Here is a 25,073-nt window from a genome sequence, read left to right on the forward strand (position 1 = left end):
TATTTTCGGTTAAAGTTTACCCTCAGGTGCTGAGTTCAACATGTTCGATATCTGGGGCCTTGAAAAGTTATAGTCCGTTTTCAACAAGGGTGATATGCACTTTTTGTGTAAAGTTTTATTCCGCTATCTTCATTTGTTCCTTATGTATACATTATAAAGTGAAGGAATCAGATGGAATACAAAATTGAGTTATAAGTTTTATCCGTGTAAAATTTTATGTTTCTGACGTTTTTCGTTACCCACTTTTAGTAATTTTCAACCTATCCGATTTCCACTATTTTCATGGTGTATGGTGGAGTACGTAAGAGAACCGACAGCAGAAAGTTTGGTTTATATAGCTTCATCGGTTTGCGAGATATATACAAATAACCGATTTGGGAGCGGGGCCACGCCCACTTTCCCAAAAAAATTACATCCAAATATGCCCCTTCCTAGTGTGATCTTTTATTAAAAAAAAAATAACTTTTAAAACTTTATTTATGTCTTAGTTATGACACTTTATAGGTTTTAGGTTTTCGCCATTTTGTGGGCGTGGCAATGGTCCGATTTCGCCCATTTTCAAAAGCAACCTCCTCAGGGTGTCAAGGAATATATGTACCTAGTTTCGTCAAAATTTTTACTCAAGCTATCCGTTGCACGGACAGACGGACGGATATAGATATAACCACATATATAACTCGTTTAGTTTTATGACTTACAAACAACCGTTATGTGAACAAAACTATAATACTCTCTTAGCGACTTTTGTTGCAACAGTATAAAAAAGTATGTTCTCCGTTTTTCGAAGTTAGCCTCCAAAATCGAAATATATTTCTAATATATGTATTTTCTAATAATAATATCCAATAATGATGGATTATATATTGAAATCGTTTAGGTTATGTTTAAAACTATTATACGGAATTACGTACAGCATTACAAGAGTATTATTAGGATTGTAGACTGTAATTAACGGTTCCTATTTTATTTCCAAGAAAAAATGTATTTCAAGATTCATAACCTGTGACGTTTACCGGCATATCGGATGAAGACTATACTAACCATATTTTGAAAACAATCGACCTTATCTCCTAACAACGCGCCGAAAGTTGGTTTCTGACTGAACATGTGTTCATTTGACAAATACGACTTTATAATTTCGTATCTCCAACAACCTTGTAACACTTTTTAATGAGTACTTTCCCCATTCCTCTTTTAAGCGTTTTTTACTGTGTAAATATTGAAGTTTAATGAATGCAGTTCCTTTATGTTACCTAAAGATACCTACCAATAGACTATTTGGCTCTGTGCATAAGTTTTCGCTTTATGCCAAACTTTATCCTTTGATAAATGCCCCAAAATTCATATGCACCGGTCAGAGCTAAATACACAGCTATGTAACGCACACATAAAATCACTTATACCCTACTGAATATGCGGACGTATGTATGTATGTATGTCTCCGTTAAGTGTTGACATTAAAGTTTGGCGGAAAGACTGCGAACCTTAGTATTTACTAACTGTGTATGTGCGGTCGAGATTTTTCACATCGAAGTATAAAAACTGCACTTACTAAACGAATTTTGTTTCAGTTTGGCTTCTCTTATCCACGCATTCGTTCAAAAGCCACACACATATTTACGCACTAGCGTTCTACATACTTGTCTCAAATAATGTCAATATTTCCCTCTTGCCTTGCAGATTTCAATATGCAAGCTGAAGCTGCTATACCCGAGGATATTTTGGACCAACAACACATACAAGATTCCGATGCTATTGATGCGGACAGTATGCAATATGTTGGAGACGGTGATGGCGATAGTGATGAGGCTGTTGAACCCGAAGCTGATATTGTAAGTAGAGTAAGGTCGAAACCTAACACAAAAACATAAACGTTTAATGCATACTACAAGTACCATTAAGTGAATCGAAGGTACTCGTATGTACAAACCACTGCAAAAATGCTAAAGAAGAGTAAGAAAGAGTGCTCTTTGTAACCTTTTCAAGCATTCGAACAGTTTCCGACCCTCCCACCCAAACGCTGCTTCAAATATAATTGAATGGGATCAAGATATCAATGTATTGGAGAAAAGTCGGACAATAACCGCAACAGGATACAACTTATTTAATGGCCAGTGATATGTATGAAGAACTAGTAGCAAAATGACGGGGAACATAAAGGAATATTCACAAAAAAGTAAATTACTTTTAAAATTCCAATGGCCGTATTTATATTACTGGCGTATGGACACGGGAACAGATACTCACTATTTTAAATAGTTTAATCAGATAAGTCCAGAAGTCCTAGAAGTAACTAAAACATTCAGAAAGGAATACTCTGTGAGACCAACAATCTGAAAGAATGTTGTCGATACGAGAACTATTTCGTAAAAAATATATTTTCTATTACATTATTATACATAATATAGAGGTCGGTAATAAACTAAATAATGAAATAAATGCATTCGAAACTATTACGACCAAAAATAGGTAAATTAGGTATAGGGATCATCGGATGCATGTAATATACGTTATTTTTGCTCGTAATATTCTATTGGATGTATCACATGAACGTATAGGGTTAAAAATAACGTTCTAAGTTTCAGTGCTATCTGAAAACTATACTAGAAAAATCCTATAAGAGATAACTAACATAATTAATTTTTTAGTTAAATAGCTTTAAGAAGATTTTCTAACAGTACTCTTTGTAGTAGTTAGGGGGATTACTAATCTAATAAAGTTACAGCTGTAACTGCGGTGCTTATTATTCGACTTTATCCATATACAGAACGAATACAGTATACAAAACTGACAGTGCTGAGATTCAAATTCCCCAATATAACTCAAATCACTTTTGGTCTATGCACATCCATGTGAAATTTGAGTTTCATGCCTAATTGGCTGCCAGATTGTATTTGTTTAAATTATATATGGTGTATGAGTTTCATGCTTCGCCCACTTTGCCTTCAGGTTAACAATCTTTGGTTTTTACAACAACTTGCGAAATTACCAAACCTACAATGTATAGCTATATCGAGCTTTTCTTAAATAATATGATTTTATATTTCGAATACGGTTAGCGTCATACAAAAATACATTAAATATGTATATCGTATACAAAATTGTGGTGGCCATCACGACTGTGCACTTGCAGCATGGAACAAACTATTGTTTAACATAAGCTTCTTAACCATGAAAAGTTTATCAAAAGAAAACAAATCGTAAAGTACTCGAAATAAAAATAAGCTTAAATGAAATACGAAAATAAAGTGCACGGCAGAAGAGCAGTCAGTTAGAAGTCAGTTTTCGCACACAAGGCACCAGAGCACTATGACAATGGTAGGACGAAGGGCAAAAGTTGCATAACAATGTACACAAATGCGTTGCGTGTTGAGTGCAAGACGAAACTGAGGTAGAATAACTTTTTCTAAAGGAATTTATGAGCTCATGCCAAAAATGCAAACTATTCAATACAAAATATAAACAATACGATGTTCTTGAGTTTAAGCAAGTCAAAAAAGAGAGAGCAAGAGATGAAAGACTTTAAGAACAACGAGAAAAGTCAAATATTGCACAATATAATATATACATATGTACATTATATAGGATTCATCTATACATAAGAGGCAAGCTGAAAAGTTCGTAATGTTTTCAAAACAGGGCCACAAAATTAAATTCATATCGGAAAATTTGGGTTTACTAAAGACACTGTATATAAAACTGGGCTACTTTTTACAGTTCTTACCCCTCAGAAATTTGTAGCTGAGTACGCACTAGATACAGAAGTGGAGATAGATCCTAATATTGCAAATATAGTCCCAAAATATAAGATTCGATCAGCAATGAACAGTTTCCAGCCATTTAAATCTCCGGGACGTGACGGTATATTCCCAGCACAATTACAAAAATCATTTAGTCACATAATAGGTTTGCTAGCAACTATTCTCGAAGGGACGGTTTATTCATTATGGAGGAAAATGAAGACAATATGCATACCAAAAGCTGGCAAAAGCTAGCCATAATCAGTGCACTTAAAGATCTGAACGTCTCAGAATCCCTTGGGAAACTTATAGAACAGATGTTTCTCGGTAGCTTCACAATTCCAATTCTGGGAGTTTCAACGATGGGCAGATCTGTCCAAAGAGGCACACTTCAAGGAGGCGTGTTATTCCCATTCGTTTAGAACTTAACATTTAATAAAATATTGTTAGGTCTAGAGAAGGGGGAGTACATGTTGTGTGAACTACGCTGGCGGACCTTATGCAAACAAGGTTAAATAACCTAACCTAAATGCAAGCAAAACTGAGATAGTGACGTTTACCAGGATTCCAGAGTTCATACCACCTGCAATAAATATAACCTCGCTATTAATAAAGCATGCTCTTTGGGACTACTTTTAGACAGGAAACTGCAAAAGGATGGTTGGATTAAAATAGGAAATAACACCTCTTGTATCTCATTGGCTCTACACCGCTGTGGTAAGGTCGATTATGACATATGGTATATTGATCTGGTGACAAATAATGGAAAACATTATGTATTACAAAGCTGAAACTTCTCTATTACAAAGCTGAAACATTCTATTATACTCAGCAAGTGAGATAAAGGCAAGGTGGACAAAGATTCAAAGATAAGTGACTATACAGAAGGATCAAACGGGGCCTTTTCAGAAAAATTAGATATCAGAATCAACTTCCGGCTGCGGGATCATTGCAATATCTTCCAAGCGGAGATTGTGCACCACCTTACCAAGTCAATTAGAGCATTTTCACATAGAATGGTTATTGAAATTTGGATTAGAAATCGAAATTTCGGTGAAGGTGCTCTATTAATGAGTAATGGAAATTGTAATTTAGCTACTTTCTATTTATCAACGAAGTAGAAAAGGTATTTGATCGGTATTATTTTTTTACATAAATAGTCACACTTGAACTAATCTTCAAATTAACCTTTAATTCAACCGATATTAATGTTCTAGAAAAATTAAATTAAAAAAATCCTATTGCTTTAGCTGAAAGAACGCAAATGCTTAATTTGTGCTTAAAAGCTATTAAAATATTACAATTTTTCATTTTATTTCAATTTCCGATAAGACATCAAATTTCCTTTGCTGACTCAATTATTTTTTTCCTGCGCTTATTTTCAATTTATGCAGATACTTGCAGCGCAGAGATTCAGCACTTCAGAAAGCAGTCGTGAGAAAGAAGAATATTACGAGCATGACAACAACAATGGAGACAATAAAAATAAAGGCAGCAACAGCAAAAGCGCACAGTCAAGGAAAACTATAAGAAAGCGAAACAACAAATTGAAAAACAATGCAGACAACAACAACAACGGTGACAACAACAGCAGCAAAAGTGGTGACAGAAAATATGACAGTGACAACACAGCTGTCTACAATGATGATGATGATTCAATGGCCCAAGCGGATGTGCTGGACATCACGGCTGAGGAACCATTGGCGCTGCCCAGTGCGACCGAAGCCAGGCAAAGTTTCATATTGACGCGACATTCAAGAGGACAACAAAATCACAAATTAATAGCAGCAGAGGACGACGCACAAAGTTATGAAGCGCAACGTCGAGACGTGACCGGGCGGCAACAGCAACAGCAATTTATTGAAAACTTAGTTGCAGAAAAATTTAATAAAGCAGCGGCACAAACAGTAAACAATGATGACAAAGCGAAAGACAACATGCACAGCGACAGCAATAACAACAACAATGCAAACAATGTTGGCATCCATGGTGCTGCTGTTGACGAGCATCGTGAAAGCATCAGCAGCACGGCTATAAATAAGAACAACAATATGAGTAAACAAGTAAACAATAAATCAGAAATGGAATACACGACGGAAGATAATCAACCCGAGGAAACGGCGATCGGCGATATTGAGGACAAATTTCGTAATGAAGACGGTGTTGCAGGGCAGCAACAACAACAGGAGCGGCAGTTCCAAAAGGACCTGCACAGCCAACAAACTGCAACGATTGCGCAGCAAAGGGGAGAGGCGCGGGCAGCACTGTTGCCAACGTCTATGCGGGGCAAACACGTAGAAGAAGATCATCGAAAAATTAAAAAAATCAAACGAAATGAAAGAGCCAGCAGCAGCAGCAACAACAATGACAACGAACATGCTAGCAAGTACAATGAAAATAGCAAGAACAACAGGCACGCGTATAAACGCCATCACCATGGAGCGGCCCCGCACATGGCAGGCGAATATACTCCAAAGACGTCCACGCAAATGACAGACACAACGATGAGACGAGAGAAAGTTGAAACGTCTGAAACCAACCAACCCAGGCATGTGCAACAAAAGCTGCCGCAGCACGTTGAAGTTGCTGACAGCGTTGCTGGGGTGGCAGAGCCACAAGCCGATTACTCCATAACCTATTTTGGCATCTTAACAAACAGCTCGAAAAAGCGCGAAAAGACATTCGCCGAGGAACAAGCAGCTGCGGATGAGTTCGGCAATACCGTTAGAAACTCGGCCAAAACAGCAGACATTGTTGCCGAAATTGCTGACGACGATGATGCGGCTAAACTTGAGGCTGACGCTGTGCGTGCAAGACGAAATCAGTTGCAGCAACAACAACATGCGCCAACTGGTAAGTGTTGACTTTAGCGGGTTTTTTTGCCAAAAAACGATTGCTGTGTGCGAGTGTGGGGCTGTATGTGAATGTGTGTGGTTGTGTGCGGCGCAGTTGGCGCAGCCTTGAATGTTTAGACAGTATAAAATATCTCGTGTGTGTATGTGCTGTGTGTACATTTGCGTGTGAATTTAAGCACTTTGTTGGTTTATTGTTTTTGCAAGTGTTCGTTGTGCGATCGTGTTGAAGTTGTTGGTTGTCTTTAAGTTGCTCTCAGCCAAAGTTTGTTTAATGCGGCAAAATATTTGGAAAGCAGTATTTGCCGAATGGAAATCTGTATGAAAAACATTGTGGGTTATCGGTTTGCACTTTTCGTGCAAATTTGGTCTTTGTTTTGATTTTTTGCCTATTAGCTGAGAAAAAGTTACGGACCCTTTAAATTATTTATATTTCTTTAGAGTTGTATGTGGGGAATGACAAGCTTTTTAGGGGTTTTGAATATGAAATATCAGATCATACAACACTCTGCTACTTTCACTGCACCTCATGGCTCGGTCTCTTGCTTATTTTGTGTCTCAGAGACACTCGATGGGAATGTACTGAAACTTGTAAATTTCAGTACAATTAATTTATTTCAAAACATTAAAAATAGTACTAGAACCATGCCCCAAGTACTAGAACCAATCATTTGTATATCTTCTTTTACTTCAGAATGTACAACTTAAGCATTAATATAGGTCTGAAATCAGCTATTAGCACGATCATTTACTTTAATTGAGATATCTCATTATGTGATATGATGCTAGAAAGAAAGATACTATGTAATAATTCCATCATATATTGGGGGGGCTGGAGTTTGTTAACTTAAATATTTAAACTTAGTAGCCCCTTAAAATGATATAAATGATGTTTACGAAGTATTTAAAGTCAATCATTCAAACCTCCTCCGTTGAAATTTTACAATTTTATATTACCGTTAACAACTCAACCTCTCCAAAAATTATAAATTGAGTAGTCTTATAGTTTAAGACCGTAGTATGGCGATCAAATTCCCTTTAATTACATACAAATAATAATTCAAACATTTTTTACAAATACATAAAAATATAAATAACAAAATAATCTCTTCTTCGTATTATAAATTTGGTGTACACATGTGTAAAGGTTAGGTTAGGTTAGGTTACTCTGGCAGGCTACAACGCCACACATAGACCAGTTTTAATGAGGAGTAGTCATCCTTTAGGATGCCAGCGCTTGTTGCGAATTTCAAAAGGCTTTGTGGCTTTACCAACGAAATCTCTTCCAGATTAACAGTACGTTAATCAAATGCTGAAGCCGTTGTCTTGATAATGCAGGACATTCACAGAAGAGGTGCTCCATTGTTTCTCTGGTGCCTTGCTCTTGACATTTCCTGCAGTCTTCACGATCTATCAGCCCCATCTTGTAGGCGTGCGCCGCCACAAGACAGTGTTCAGTGAGTATGCTGATCATATTCCTACATTTGCTTCTATCGAGCGCCAATAGAAATTTCGTGTACTTCTTACCTACTGCCTTGCACATAACTTTTGCGGTTTTGCATCCCGGCATATTCTTCCAGCGCGCTTTGAACTTTTATAACAAGTTTCTGTCTAGATCATCATATAGACAGTGTATAGGTCTATCAACGTTCATCATATTTTCGGATGACAGTTTTACGCCTCGTTTGGCATGTGTAAAAGTTATATTCGAATTTTGGTAATTTCTTATACAAAGGTAGTCAAAATTATTTATACATCGGGCGTTTTTTACAAGTTTTACAGAAAAAGCTTTTGCTTGTTGTTGTTGTTGTCGCAGGGTAACAAAATGCAGTTTGGCAAGAATAGCTAGAAATATGGAGCAGCTGAACTACAGACTCGCAGTAGTCAAAAGTATTTACACTCGGAGGTCTGCGGAGGTCAACTTGATTTGCTTCACTTAAAAGTTTAGTTGGTAACGATCCTTTATGAAATGGAGCATTGTCCTGTTGTAAAATGTAGTCAATAGTTGGAACAGGCCGACTCACCACTACAATGGCATGGTCATGTGAATTCTGATATATCTGGATGATTTAGGGTCCCTAATTTAGTACCAAATCTCAAGAACTTAAGTAAGGAAAACTTCCCCAAAAAATCATAATGTCACATCCGACTCTGTTTAGCGCCTAAACTGCATATTTCTTATTTTCACGTGGTAAATGCATAAAGTTTACTAACCAAGCCCTGGAACAAAAATCCGCCCAGTTATCTTTAAATTGTCCTTGCAATATTTCGGGTCCTCTTTTTTAATAACATTTTAAACAGTATGCCATCAAATTCTATAAATTTTAACCAACTCCGAAGCCGAACCCGAGTCTTAAACTTAGTAACAGTCTCCGATCCAGTTACAATCGATAATTCCTTTGTTTTCTGCATTTTATTTAACATTTTTAATATTTTATGGCTGAGTTAGTTTGTTATGAATGCAATATAATCCAATTACTACTCTTGCTCAAACCAAATCCAAGGATAAAGGCTAAATCGCCGTGTGTACTACTGCGAGTCATCAGTTCTTTTGTCAATTTTTCTGTCATATGTCCAGCTTTTTTACCAAACTAACTTCGTTCTTAGGAATAGATCAGAGTTTCCAACAACATATGATTGTATTGCGTGGCAACAACAACATCCACAAAAAAAAGCTTTTTCTGCGAAATTTGTTTTGACCACCTCTGTGTGTTTTTGTTTTGATTTTTTGATTATTCGTATTGGAGCTATAAATGAAGATTTATTTTTGTAAATTATGTTACTATTCCAAAATGCATGATGCAAATGTCGTTTACTGTATCCGGATTTTCCACCGAAAACTTCAACTGTGTTTTGTTAATAGACATTAGGTTAGGGTTTATGACTGTTCCCCTCAAGGGAAGGAATAGACTTAGACTATAAGGACAGTCTTTTGGGAAGTCAGTCCTAATTAGATATTAAGGCTCCAAATGTGTATCTGCATATGTCTTTTACTTCTAAATCCGCTAATTCAAATGTTCAAAAAAGTGAGATCAAAAGAATTTTAATATCGATTTCGCATATGCGAGGCATTCCATAAGGAAGTGTTGATTCCACCTCGTCTTCTTCCAGGACACTTCAGCTAGCACACGCTAAAAGTAATGGGACAATGACGCCTACAACTAAGGAAGTATTAAGGGCGAAGAGCTCCCTAGACATATTACGATTCTCTTTGGGTCAGAATGATCTTGCGACTGATCAGCGCCCAGCTCAGCTGAAGCCTAACTGTCGAATAGGAAACCACAAGAGAATAGGGAGTGTTCCGACTTGTTCCCATTCTACTCTAGGTAATACAGACGTGTTTAGCCTTGCCTGCTAATAGTGAAGATCTAACTGGCTTCGACTCAAAGTGCAGATAGGGAGACATTTCTTTACCAGATCACCGAATATTAATATTGTTAAAATTAAACTACTTGTTCCCTACAATTGATTTTGTGAACGAATCTTACTGCTTCAAATGAACGGTATTACATTTGCAATTAGGGAAATTTTTCGATTTTGAGAGAAGAGGTGTGTATTTTCTAAAAGTTGTCAGTGCTACATGCCTTGTAATTAATTATATTCTTTATTATATGATATGAGCTCACTACCATTAAAGGCAGCTCATCTTTCCCGGCGCCTTCTTTAATTGTTGCCACAAACAAATGATATAAAAGTAATATTCTTACTTCAGAATTTCCTGACCACTGTAATCTTGTAGTGGTGGTCAGAGGCGAACATCAAATACATCCTAAACAAATATTTAATTTACTTCTAAAGCAGAATTTGCGCTTTAAGGGATAGATTGTAATTAATAATGTAACAAAAATAGTACGCTCTAACTCACTAAATATGTATATGTATGTAGGTACTTGTGGTTCAAACAATGCCCAGAGCGTTGTTCCGAGTAAATTTATACGTGAATCCTGCAGAGCTTCACTTTTCCGCGCCGCCACGAAAACACCACAAAGTGGCGGGAAAATAATATACAAAATAAATAATATAAATTGAAATGCAGCCAATGAGTATGCTTTTGTGAGCGATTTCGAAAGCCAGACACGTTGCGGCCGTACAGTGCCACACACTTTGCCATCACCACTTCCTGTCCCACATTGAAACGTCTGCAGGCACACAAAACGTACGCGCAACGACAGCTTGAGCTCATTCGGTCTGCAGCAACACATCGACGAATCAGTAATGCAGACAATGTTGCCAAAAGTAAAGACACACCATCTACTGTGGCCTACGTGCCGATATGTGAATTACGTAACTCGCCGCCGCCTTGCAGCGCATCAAAATGATTCACAGCTCACCGTGCGCCCGCCTCTCCAACTGCTGTGCACCTATCAATAACGAAGAGAAATTTCGGCCCATTCGAATACCAAATGACAGCCGTTAACACACTTAAAACGTCGCCGCATTTTTCACGTACACAAAGCTGCTTATGCACTACCTTATTGCTTGCTACATCTTATTGAAGTATTTCAATGACCTTATTCTTCTGCTGTAACTGCGCACAATTCGGTGAGTTACAGCGCATTGTTGCTCATACGCAGTGTTGGACGGTGTGTGATTTGGTGATTGACAGCGCGACGTGCGAGTAAACCGCAACTGCCTCGTATATGGTGTTTCGTATTAGTACTGCTCAATTGGTATTCCGCTGCGTGTCTGCCGCTGTGAAAAGCGTGTGGTGTGGAAAGCGCGAAAATGCCAACGAAAATAGAACACTTGGTCTTTGGAGAAATAATAATGTACAAATAACAGAGTAAACGTCTGTCTGATGCGTGTGTAAATATGTATTAAGATATCTGCAAACTTTACTGCTGAAGTGATATGTTCAGCGCCAAAATTAAAAAATAACGAGGAAAACATATTTGAAACTGTGTAGATCTCGTGAAATTTATTTAAAAGTGTTAATTAAGTTTATAATTAGTCTATTAATAATTTTCTTTTATTAAGTATTTTCAAGATTTTCTGCGATACGAAAATTCAATTATATTAAAGGCACTACAAGTTTCAGACTCTCGTAGACTCTCTAAAGAATATTAAAGTTTTAATGTATTATATTGGACTATATCCTATATGGATTCATTACATATCTTATAATCGCTTAAGGGGTTACATAGGTTTCGTCGGGTAAAAATGGCATATTTTCAAGATTTTTTTCTATGTAAAAATTGTTTTATTAATTCAATTATAATTAAATTAATTAAAGAATAATTTCGGAAATTTTCAAAAAAAAATTTAAATTACTCCATTGTGACGTCATTTCCGGTAATACCTCGGAAAAAAGGTGCTTTCGCGTTGTCAGCATAACTCCTGGCAGGGTTATCCGAAATGAAAAAACAAAAATAAGTGTTTTATGTAAGACCATAATCTCGTGCTTGAACGAAGGGAAGACAAAAAAGAGAAGATTGGAATTTTGGGAGACATTTTTCCAAAAAAAAATAAGAATTTCTGTCAAATTTCCTTGACTTTTTGTTTTTTTAGTTGTAATTAAAAACAAGTAAGGAAGGGCTAAGTTCGGGTGTAACCGAACATTTTATACTCTCGCAATTTATTGATGTAATTTTATAAAGATAACACAAGTCGACCCATATATTTGGTATAAAGTTCAATAGAATAACGAAAATCATCATAAATAGTATATGGGGACTGCGGTAATTCCTAAACCGATTACACTCGTTTTCACCACCAAGATACAATGTATCGAAGACTATACGCTCATTTAATTTAATATTACTTATAATTAGGTATATGGGATCTGGGGGAAGTTATGACCCGATTTTTACCATTTCAGGTACAGAGAGAAACTGTTATAAGAAAAAAATTCAGAGAGAATGAATTACATTAAAATATCTGAGGGATTTACCTAAATTTTCGGTGAAAAATTAACCTTAGGCACTAGGTTCTTCATGTTCGATATCAGGGGCCTTGAAAAGTCATGGTCCGATTTTGACAATTTTTCCACAAGTGATGTCACAGCTCAAATACAGTATTTGTGTAAAGTTTTATTCCGCTAGCTTCATTGATTCCTTATGAATACATTATAAAGTGAAGGAATCAGATGAAATTCAAAATTGAGTTATATGGGAAGTAGACGTAGTTGTGAACCGATTTATTACATTTACGTTGAATTACATTAAAATATCTGAGGGATTTACCTAAATTTTCGGTGAAAAATTAACCTTAGGCACTAGGTTCTTCATGTTCGATATCAAGGGCCTTGAAAAGTCATGGTCCGATTTTGACAATTTTTCCACAAGTGATGTCACAGCTCAAATACAGTATTTGTGTAAAGTTTTATTCTGCTAGCTTCATTGATTCCTTATGAATACATTATAAAGTTAAGGAATCAGATGAAATTCAAAATTGAGTTATATGGGAAGTAGACGTAGTTGTGAACCGATTTCGCCCATATTCCACCCGTATCATCAGGGTGTCAAGAAAGTGTTATATACCGAATTTCATTGAAATCGGTCGAATAGTTCTTTAGATATGGTTTTTGACCCATAAGTGGGCGACGCCACGCCTTTTTTCCATTTTGTAAAAAAATCTCAGTGCAGCTTCCTTCTGCCATTTCTTATGTAAAATTTAGTGTTTCTGACGTTTTTCGTTAGTGAGTTAACCCACTTTTAGTAATTTTCAACCTAACCTTTGTATGGGAGGTGGGCTGGTTATTATCCGATTTCTTTCATTTTTGGACTGTATAAGGAAACGGCTAAAAGAAACGACTGCAGAAAGTTTGGCTTATATAGCTTTATTGGTTTGCGAGTTATATACAAAAAACCTATTTGGGGGCGGGGTCACGCCCACTTTTCCAAAAAAATTACATACGAATGTGCCCCTCCCTAATGGGATCCTATGTTCCAAATTTCATTTTCATAACTTTATTTATGGCTTAGTTATGACACTGTATAGGTTTTCGGTTTCCACCATTTTGTGGGCGTGGCAGTGGACCGATTTTGCCCATTTTCGAAAGCAACCTCCTCAGGGTGCCAAGGAACATGTGTTCCAAGTTTCATTAAGATATCTTAATTTTTACTCAAGTTATCGCTTGCACGGACAGACGGACAGACATCCGGACTTCAAATCCACTCGTCATCCTGATCATTTATGTATATATAACCCCATATCTAACTCTTATATTTCTTGCTGACACAAACAACCGTTATGTGAACAAAACTATGAAACTCTGTGCAACAGGTTGCGAGAGTATAAAAATAAAAGCCTTCGTTCAAGCACGAGTAAATTGTATCTCGAACACCTGTGCAAAATTTCATCAAGATCGGTTGAGCAGTTTTTGAGAAAATTTGACAACCGACTTTGAAAACACGGTTCCGAGAAAAACGCGTTTAAAGTTGTGAACACTAATAGTACTTGACTTGGATTTTTTAAACCCACGAAAGCCGTTACATGGCCCTTAAGTGAATCAAAGTTGTCGGAAATATTTCTGGCCAATATATACTGAATAGATTTCCGTTCTTTATGTATACCACGTATCCTTATATTATTATATATCAAGGAGGTCCGAAGATTGTAATTTGTGTCTATCCAGCTCATAGACATACCAAATAATTTTTGATGCTTTCGTAGCGGTAAAAGTGACATGTACACAATTTAGCAAATCATCTTTGAATGATTTCTTTCCCTAAGGCATAACAATTACAGAAACATGTTTATTAAAACCCAAAAAATTTACAAACAGTTCGTAATTTCACTTAATAAAAAACAATAGGAGTATTCGGAACCTGTTAATTTGGTAATTCATTAGTTGATACTTCGTTAAAGCTCTTAACTGTGAGCACACTTTTTATACTCTCGCAACCTGTTGCACAGAGTATCATAGTTTTGTTCACATAACGGTTGTTTGCGTCACCAAGAAATATAAGAGTTAGATATGGGGTTATATATACATAAATGATCAGGATGACGAGTAGATTTGAAATCCGGATGTCTGTCCGTGCAAGCGATAACTTGAGTAAAAATTAAGATAACTTAATGAAACTTGGAACACATGTTCCTTGGCACCCTAAGGAGGTTGCTTTCGAAAATGGGCAAAATCGGTCCACTGCCACGCCCACAAAATGGAGGAAACCGAAAACCTATACAGTGTCATAACTAAGCCATAAATAAAGTTATGAAAATGAAATTTGGAACATAGGATCCCATTAGGGAGGGGCACATTTGGATGTAATTTTTTTGGAAAAGTGGGCCTGACCCCGCCCCCAAATAGGTTTTTTGTATATAGCTCGCAAACCAATAAAGTTATATAAGCCAAACTTTCTGCAGTCGTTTCTTTTAGCCATATCCTTATACAGTCCAAAAATGAAAGAAATCGGATAATAACCACGCCCACCTCCCATACAAAGGTTAGGTTGAAAATTACTAAAAGTGGGTTAAATCCCTAACAAAAAACGTCAGAAACACCAAATTTTACATAAGAAATGGCAGAAGAAAGCTGCACTGAGATTTTTTTACAAAATGGAAAATGGGCGTGGCGTCGCCCACTTATGAGTCAAAAACCATATCTCAAGAACTATTCGACCGATTTCAATGAAATTCGGTATATAACACTTTCTTGACACCCTGATGACACGGTTGACACACAATATGGGCGAAATCGGTTCACAACTATGTCTACTTCCCATATAACCCAATTTTGAATTCCATCTGATTCGTTCACTTCACTTTATAATGTATGTAAGAACCAATGAAGATAGCGGAATAAAACTTTACTCAAATAGTACATATCATCTCTGGCTTCACTTGAGCAAAATTGTCGAAAACGGTATATAAATTTTCAAGACCCTAGATATCGGACATGTTGAACTCCGCGCCTAAGAGTAAATTTTAACCGAAAATATTGGTAAATCTCTTAGATAATTTAATGTAATTCAGAGGAAATTGTTTTCTTCTAATAGTGTGTCTCTGTTCCTAAAATTATTAAAATCGGATAATAACATCTCCTAGCTCCCATGTACCTAATTATAGGTTTTTCAAAAATACGGTGGGCTTTAATCTTCATATATGTATTGGTTAATATGTGAGATACTATATCTTTGCGAAATTAAGTGCGTGTATAGTTTTGGATATAGTGTACCTAGCTGGTGAAAATGATTGAAATCGGTTCAGGAATTACCTCAGCCCTCATACACTATATAGGACGATTTTGGTTATTCGATTAAACTTTGTGCCGAATTTATAGGTAAATTTGGGTGTTATCTTATTAAAATTTGTTCAATAAATTGCGAGAGTATAAAATGTTCGGTTGCACCCGAACTTAGCCTTTCCTTACTTGTTTTTAAATTGAAAAAAAAATTTAATGAACTTTTCAGGCCCGGACTCAAAACAAATAGAAAATTTGATGTTACGAAGTAACGAAAAATTATCAAACTTGTCAAACAGGTACTTCGTTACTCGGTAGAACGATAATTTGCTAATAAAAAAAAAGGAATGTACAATATGACTAAGAATAATAAGGATATGTGCTATATATGCTGCTTTTCTTTGTTTTATAACATTTATTTTTTATTTATAATAACCCTCTATTGCGGTTCAATACTCTCAAACTTTCACTGTTTCTGACTATCTGTTCATGGAATTTTTAGGATTCTTCTAAGAAGACATAACTAGAAAGACTCTAGCTTGTTAATTCCTGATTAATATGATTTTCAGAGTCCACGTTTCCATGGCATAGATAAGCACTGACCAAACACAGCATTTTAAAAAACGTAAATTGATTGTGATGTTGGGGTCATGACCACATAATATGTTTTTGTATTTGATAAAAGTTTTTCGCGCAAATTCGATTCGACAATTTATTTCTTTGGAACAATCCCAATTTTCGCTGATCTGACAACCAAGATACTTAAAATGTTCAACCCTTTCAATGGGCATATTGTCAATCATGAGGTGTATGTCATTGTAAATGTTTTTCCTAGGCCCCATTCTTAGCTCGTAAGTTAACTCCGTTTACAAGTTCTTGTAATCCGATCGAGCCATCGGCTTTAAGTGTGGTGTTATCTGCATAACGTATATTAGTGATGAAAAGACCATTCACTTTCACATCTTGATCAATACTGGTTACCGATTCTGAAACATTACTTCCGAATATATGTTAAATGACAAGGGTGACAGAATGCATCCACTTCTTACACCTCGTGTAATTTATATTTCTTCGTTTGTATCTCCTTTGATTCTTACATGGGCAATTTATTTTATATATTTCTTATGCAACGAATCTCTTTGTCATCTATTCCCATAGAACGAAGAATTTCCATAAGTTTGTAGTGTTTAATGGTGTCGAAAGTTTTCTCATAGCCAATAAAACATAAAAATATATATTTTTGGACATCTTTGCAGTTTTGAACCAAAACTTGTATACAAAACAACGCCTGCATGTTCCAAGACCTTATCTGAATCCAATGGATGTCTTGCCCATGGATTCTTCACATTTTCTGTATATTTTGGGGGGAATGACTTTAAGAGCAACCGACATTAGACTATTTAGACAGTATTCACTACAATGCTCGGCATTACTTTTCTTAGGTAGTGGTATGAATGTAGATTTAAACCAGTCTTTTCGATATTGGCGTGACTAAGGTCGTAGTTCGTCTTAATTATTGAATTATAGATTATTGAATTGGAGGGAAAATTCGTTGAAGGTAGATTTTGCATGTAGAACACAGTTGTATGTATAATTATGTATCTGTCTAATTGTGATGTGTCAGCGTACATGAAGTGTAAATGAAAGTGATTGTTGTCAACAACTACTACCAGCAAAAATGTTAACTATTTATTACATTTTCTCTTTGTTTCTCCCTCTCTACAACCTCCTGGAATCACAAACATTACATAATCTAAATTTGCAATCCCATACAAAAACCAAATACAAACAACAAAAATTATCAACACTTTTGCATTGCGAATAAAGCGTCCAACACCGGTGAGCCTCATGCAACGCACTCACACTCCTCGGCCTTTGAGCGCTTCAAGGCGCAACGTCGCAACAGTCGACGTTACGGACATAAAATGCACAAGAAAAAATATAAGGATTACCTGCGTCATGCAACGATAGCCTCGTTGACAGCTAAGGCGATGACAACAGCAATTGAGGCAGCAACAACAACAGCAACGCCGTACATGTCGACAGGACTCCCGCCTATGGGAAATGCATTTGAAATGAGTGCTAAGCACACACTCAACTCGACACAGACACAATTGATAAATGACAACTACACCGATTACTATCGGCAGCAACAACAATGGGGGGAAAATGTTGCCAACGGCAGAGAGCAAAAACATGCATACACGTTAAGAAAATATGTAAGGAAAATTGAAGCGGAAAAATCACGTGGATTACCAGCATCACCAATATTTGTTGTAGGCAATCAGAGCGCCGGAGTGGTGGCTACAAGCGAGGCGCACAGTAGCAGGCGCACAGGTGGCGACTCAAAACCATTCTACGAAGGGCAAGTAAACTATTACTTGGATACAGGAGACGATGGGGATACGACGACTAAAGCAGTGTTAATGAAAAGCTACCAGCCAACCGACGGCGAAGGGCAGAGCACGAGTATAACTGATGCGGCGCTGTCTAGAGAGGATGAGGAGCGTTTGCGTGCGCACGAACGTAGCATGGAGCACATGATAGCAGCTGACAATAATAACTGGTACCGACGAGTAAGCCCAGTGTTGCGTAATGGTATTAAAGTCTACAGCAACGAAGATAGAGTGCAACGTGAAAAAGCAGCCAGCCAGCTGCCGCATGTGCAGGAGCAACAGTCTCATCCGCACCTGCAGCGACAACATGCCGCAAAACAACATCAGAATTATCACACACACCACCACGAAAAACAACGGAATCAACATCATCGCCAGCACACACAAACATATCAGCAACGACAACAACACCATGACGCACAACAACATCGACGTGGCAGCAGTAATCATCACAAGCATCATCAAAATAGTAAACATTATCAATCAAGCAACAGACAGCAGCAGCAGCAACATCGAGCCGATGCCAATGAGCGAAAACTGCTTGCTCCTCCATCGCCCCACGCCGCTGACACACAGGCCGCAGTGGAGTTGGGTATGGTCCAGACACCGATACCACCGCCTTCATACACAAAACAACACCCGAAGCAAACTGAACACGAGATGATGGGCCACGGAGCGCGACAACTGGGCCATCAAATCACAGAATTGGAGGAGTTGGAGCGATACTATGCCAAGTGGCCGCACTTGGCACGCGTACAGTTTCAGTTGTATGATGAACACTACCGCGAGGACCACCCTGAACTCTACCCTGAAATAAAGGTCGGCGCTAACGATTTGGCTGATACCGTAGAAGACTACGACGATGATTATGAGAGCGCTGCCGAGTTAGAAGAAGCGCAAAATAGTCATGACGAAGACGCCAACTTGCCGCCCTACATCAAGAAGTACAATAGACGAAATAAGCAATTGTTGAATTTGCTTGAGGGCACACTACCGCCACCGACACGTCTTCCACCCACTTTGGCACGCACTTGGTCGAGATCGGTGCTGCAGCCGGGCCCTCATGCCAGCAGTCGGAGCGCCGGTGGTGGTAGAATACGTATCGATGACGACTACCTTAAGGAGAAACGCAAGCGCTATCATAATCGTGATATCGGTAGCGTTGACACTGGCGGCATTAGTGCGAGTAACAACAATAACCGCAAGGAAGACCGACATCACTATCAAGATTTATTTGCACAGCAACGACTGGCGCAAATTGCCACTATACAGGCGACAGGGGAGCCAACAGGTGTGCTGGCAAAAGCTGAAGCAATCTCCGCCAACCCAAATGTGAGCAGCAGCAAGTCAGATGTAATCAGCAGCTATAAAACGACGCCACAATCAAACAACCAACTACCCGACGAGGATGTTAGCATTTCAGCCGACACAGATATCGAGACTTATGCTGGCGATGAGGGCGACATTGACTTTTGGCAAAAGGAAATCGAAAATAAATTGAATGCAAACGAATTGGCAGGAAGCGCACAAATGAGTTGGCAAATCGAAAAATTAACAACACCCAACCCCGCGCCGAACGCACCGAAAGCAGCAATTTTTCGCTTGCCCTCATATCCGGCAAACGCTGGCAGTTTCGTCGGCAAGCCGCGCAGTCGTAGCGCGCAATTTGCACCGAGCGGCGGCAGTCGTGGCAAACTAGCTTTTTTAGCACCAGCAAGTAGCGAGCTTAACAATAACAGATGGGGCAATATATATGGCCTAGGCGGTGTCAATGTGGCAAGTGCTGCTGGCGGCGTTGTAGTCAATGGTCTTGGAGGCACACGCGGCAGTTACCACAAATCGTTGTCACGTTTCAGCGCTTACAAGCCGAGTGTTTATAAAACGATAACCGCTGCAGCGACAACCGCTTCAACCACGACGACAACTCCCGTAGCCAATGGTGATGATGGTATGAGTGGTGACGACGCGGTAGCCATTACAACTACTGCGGTTGCGGTGACGCCGAGTGGCGTTGGTAGTGATGACGCAGAAGGCGCAGATGCCGCCAATGGTGGTGTGGCTAATGCTGTTATGGGACGTACCATTAGCTCGTTCGTCTATCACCGTGTGATTGATGCGTCACCTCGACTTGTGGGCACCGGCAATACCGGGCGCAAGCAACGATTGCCATTTGTGGCCATCACTGATCGTCGGCTGGAGACCACAAAGAAGGCGCAGCTTGAACGACAGAAAGATTTCGAACAAAATCACTACCCAATGCCTTAAATTCACTGCACTTCAATGACGGCGGCAGCGAAAGACACGTGGACGGAGATGACGGAGACATAGACTAGCAGCACAAACATTCGCACAAGGACCGAAACGAAAACGATAATAAAAATGTTGACCTAGACGACAGTGTAGATGGAGTTGTAGAAAGTAAAAACCAAAAACAAAAACAAAAGCAGTAAATGAAAATAGTATTAAAGGAAGTTGAAGCCACGTGAGCAGTAAAAAAACGTAAAATGTTAAGCTATATCAGAACGAAATGAGCGCAGCACCATTGCACCACCGCAGCGCTACAATGGCAAACAGCTTGTGCAACTCAACACACACGCACCGGTGCCACAAAACATCTAAACAATGTTTATGTTTTTACGCAATCGATTTCCGTTACCGTTCTGTCCTTACTATACAAAAGGACACGAAGGCTCTGTAGTAAGTTTTTACTAACGACACGTTCTTCTAATATACTCTTTTTTTGATGACGATTGATACGTGTTCCATTTGTTTCAAGTCTTGATTTCCAACATTCAACTTGAGTTCACAAATACAAAAATATACTTAAGTCAGCAATTTGATTTGAATTATTTGCTCACAACAAATATAGAAATACATATTTTACTACATATCAATACTCGTACATTCTGTATATTTATATTTCTGAACAATAAAGAGTAGAACAGCAACAATGTTACATTAATAAAGGCGAAATATGTGTTAAAGTGAAAATTAAGATGTTATTTGATCAAAATTAAAAGTAAATAAACGCCGTTGTATCGCAACCCTCCACTGAAACGTAATATCTCGGAATCACCACTTGAAATGGTAGTAGACAGAGAATAATCAGATTTTCGCAAATTCTTTTAATTTTTTTTGCGCAAGAGAATATATCATTTCCAATAAAAACTTGAATCGGTTAAAAGCTGTTCCGGTAACATCTATATATTTACTATTCACCGACAAGTCGTACCACAAAACTGGTATGAGATAATGTTGACAGTGGACTGACAAAAAAACTTCTTATTACTACTACTGAGCAAAAGAGAACAAAGCAGTTTCACAGGGGTCATCACTGGGCACCTATCTCTAAGGGCCCACCTGCAGAGACTTGGTATAGCTGGGTCGGACACGAATTTCTATGCGTTCAAAACTGTCGCCTCGGTATACAGTTACAAATATACTAATTTATTGTAGTTATCTCCTTCATTGGACAATATAAATTATAGCTCCGTTTGTCAAAGGTCATGGCGCTGTAACAGGAACTTTAATAAGTTTCGCAATTATTTTATAATTCTGAATGCATACGCCACTGCACATTTTCTAACTATTTCATAATTGTTCTTATAAAATCACATAAAGTAACAGTTTGAAGATACCACTATACAGTTTCAAGTCGACTGTTTTTGCATCATACATACATATAAGTCTCTTGAAGCGATTTCACTTGAATGCGCATTTGTATGTTCCAGCTGTCTTGTGTTTGTAAATATTTGTTGCATCCTAGATATAAGCCAGCAACACCGGCCACACAAATGGGCTTATATTTGCAATATTTGTCATAACAAACAACATCAATAGTTTATGTAAGCGCAAATATGATGTATGCAAACGCATTAGGGTTCATATGAATTATTAACTTTGAAAATTGACAACTAACTGCAACATAACACATTCAAAAGTGGCTCTTGACATGTTACATCTTGCAGATAATCACAATTGAGTACATTATTTATATGGCACTTATGCATGCGTTTACGTATACATACTATATGTGTACAGTTAGAAATATGTCTGGCTTTTCAAGTGGCTGATACATTTCACACTTCATACATACTCCAGTTGGAATTTAAGAAATGCCTGCTTCTGCAACATAAGTAATCAAAATCTTTCTTAAATCACACTAAAGAAGTTTTAATGATTTGTTGTATAGTTTGAATTTTATGCTTAAATGGATATTAATTTCAAAGGACTTAGAGGTATCCAGGAACGCACTGGCTATTTAGTACATAAAGCAAGTTTTCCATTTCATGACCAACAGTTATAGGGTCGGCAGACAGAGCAATATCTACCTTAAAACAATGGTTTTAAAGAGTTGCGTTTAAGTCCTTATAAGCTATAGATTAGAGATTAGATTAAATTGTAGTTTTGTAGCTTAATTTGTTACTTCGTTAAAGCATTAGGCATTTTTGCCGACGACTCTAAGTCCTCCTCAGAGACTAAAAGAGTGTGTATTAAATTTGATAATAGAAAGCGGCCACCGATTCTTCGAGCGTTAGAGAGTAGTAAATCGTTCATTTTATATTAAAATTTCAAACATATTGGCAACACTGAAAATTAACTGTTAAAAAACATACATGCAAATGTTTGGTCGCATGAATTACTTGAAGCATAGTAATGTTTGATAGTTCTCTTTGAAAAAGTCAATTTTAACTCGAGTCTCTAATTACTAAAATATAAATAAAATATTTAGGGCATGTCTTCGCTTTCCATTTAAAGATTTAAATTTTTGTATAATGACACATTTGATGCAATTTTGAAAGTAATTTGTTATTTGCGACATTCGCATTAGAAAAACTTGTCAAAAGTCACAAGTTGGTAGCATTGAAGAATATAGCTATTCATTTTAATAATATCCACTTAATCCCTTGTATCGAATCCAACTCGTTTACTTTGTTGTTGCTTTTGCATTTAAATATTTGGGAAAGAAAGCAACGCGCCAATATAGCGAATCGAAGACGACTAATAAAAAAATTCTTGAAAAGTAACTTTCAAATGGGAAATCGTTTGGACATTTCGTCCTGAAACCGACCGTAGAAAGGCCAGAACTATGCTATTGATTTTGTCAAAAAACAATAATTTACAAGCATAAATGATCCGATCCGACCATATTAATGCAATTCTAACTTTTTAGAGAAAATCACAATCCAAATGAAAAGGAATGAATCTCACAACTTTCGACAGTCGTTTGAAACGTACTTAACTTCTAAATACCGGTTTTCAGAAAGAGGTAGAATTGATGGTTCAATTTGACAAAAATGTCAAATCCGATATACAGCTGACAGACAGAATATGTGCTACCATTTGCATTAATTGCCATTAATTTCAAATTGAAATTGGGTATATGCGTGTTTAAGTTAAATATAGGAATTATGAATTAATATTAAATATCATTTTAACAAATATGTTTTAAGGAAGAAGTAGCTGACAGGAAACGGAAGTAAAGCCCAGAAAAAATTTTAAATGCAAATTTGATCATTCCATTCACACTTTTTTGACACTTTCGTATCATATTCTCCACAAGAACTTGAAACCGATTGAGCCTAAAATGTGAACAAAATTAAAAAAGTAAATAATTTTCTTAAGTGGAAAAGCTTACAAAAAAGTCATAAATAAGTCTTACCCTCCACCTCGATTAATGAGCATATCATAAAGTATGAGTTAATTTGACAGCTTATCTACATAGACAAGTTGTTACCAGGCTTTCGTATTTGTAATGCACTTTGACATTGTTAGTGTAACGTTATCCGTTAGGTCATCGTAAGAGCAAGCATTACCAAAACAGTTCAAAAGATACACTACAGCGGTTTTATATTAGATGTTGAACTGAACTGAAATGGATTAAATATCAATGTCAATAAACTTCATAAACAGTAAATTAATTGCATTAACATATATTCATACAAATGTATATGCATTTAATTACACACACACACACACACACAACTGCATTTGATTTCGTGTGAAATATTATCTTGGAATCAACAGCAGCAAAAGCAATAAACCACACCGTTACACACACATATATTAATTGCATATTAAATATCAATTAAAGATTAAAAATATTCATTGCGCACAAAATAAAAACATAAATAATAGTTTAACAATGGCAGCGCATTTCAAACGCATACCGCAGAACGTATGATTTTATGGGAAAAAATTTCATTTTTTTCAAACGCAAACCTCACGTTGACAGCTTAGCGTAAGCGTAAAGTGCAGCGTAAGCGCAAAATAAAATATTTTAAAGCGTCAAACATTTATTGTGAAAATTTTAAAATAATAGCAGGTTTTAAAGTAAAACAGTTTGCAAATGAAATATAAATATAAGCGACAAAAAACGAAGACACACATACACCCATACACCCATACACACATACATAAATAAACGTATATATAATATATATAAAGATAGAGTTTGTTTTCTGCTCATTACAGTACACATAAGTGTAGATATGCAAATAGTAATCTATATAACATATCATGAATACTTTTAATTTTTTCTTTGGATATTTGAGCGGCAGCAGCGTCATTTGTGCTATTAGTTGCATTATCGGTGCAACCTTTGGCAATAGTATCACTGAATTGGTGTAATTCAACAAAAATCTGAATGCGCGTTTAATTTAAGTAACATATCGATGCATAAATAATCCACAATGTATGTGTGTGTCTAGCACACAAATACATAAAAAGCGTGTAAAAATTATGGAAAAACAGCGCAAAAGCCATTATGTAAAATGCAAGCTTTGGCTTTTATGTTCACTTAAGTGCATTCATTGTATGTACGAGTATGTTATACATATTAATTAGTCATTATAAACTTATGTTAGCAACTTTTATGCGCAAAAAATATAATAAATATTAATAATAATAAGTGAAATAATGGTTGTGTGGACTTTTTGTGCCGCTGCGGCGGCAATCC

General features: G+C 37.1%; 1 protein-coding gene across 3 annotated transcripts in view; it reads left to right on the top strand.

Moving 5' to 3' along the window:
* Nucleotides 1-24,653, top strand: part of LOC105217138 (general transcriptional corepressor trfA) — a 103,338-nt gene extending 78,685 nt beyond the window's left edge. For all 3 annotated transcript variants that reach the window (XM_029043410.2, XM_029043409.2, XM_011191996.3), the window contains exons 3-5: nt 1,681-1,832; nt 5,135-6,593; nt 17,547-24,653. In XM_029043410.2, coding sequence (XP_028899243.2) covers nt 1,681-1,832; nt 5,135-6,593; nt 17,547-20,380 — 4,445 coding nt within the window. In that variant the 3' untranslated portion in view covers nt 20,381-24,653. The remainder of the gene's footprint in view (nt 1-1,680; nt 1,833-5,134; nt 6,594-17,546) is intronic.
* Nucleotides 24,654-25,073: the final 420 nt, after the last annotated feature.

The sequence above is a fragment of the Zeugodacus cucurbitae genome, chromosome 5 (assembly GCF_028554725.1).
Source record: "Zeugodacus cucurbitae isolate PBARC_wt_2022May chromosome 5, idZeuCucr1.2, whole genome shotgun sequence".
In the NCBI taxonomy this organism is placed as follows: Eukaryota; Metazoa; Arthropoda; class Insecta; order Diptera; family Tephritidae; genus Zeugodacus; species Zeugodacus cucurbitae.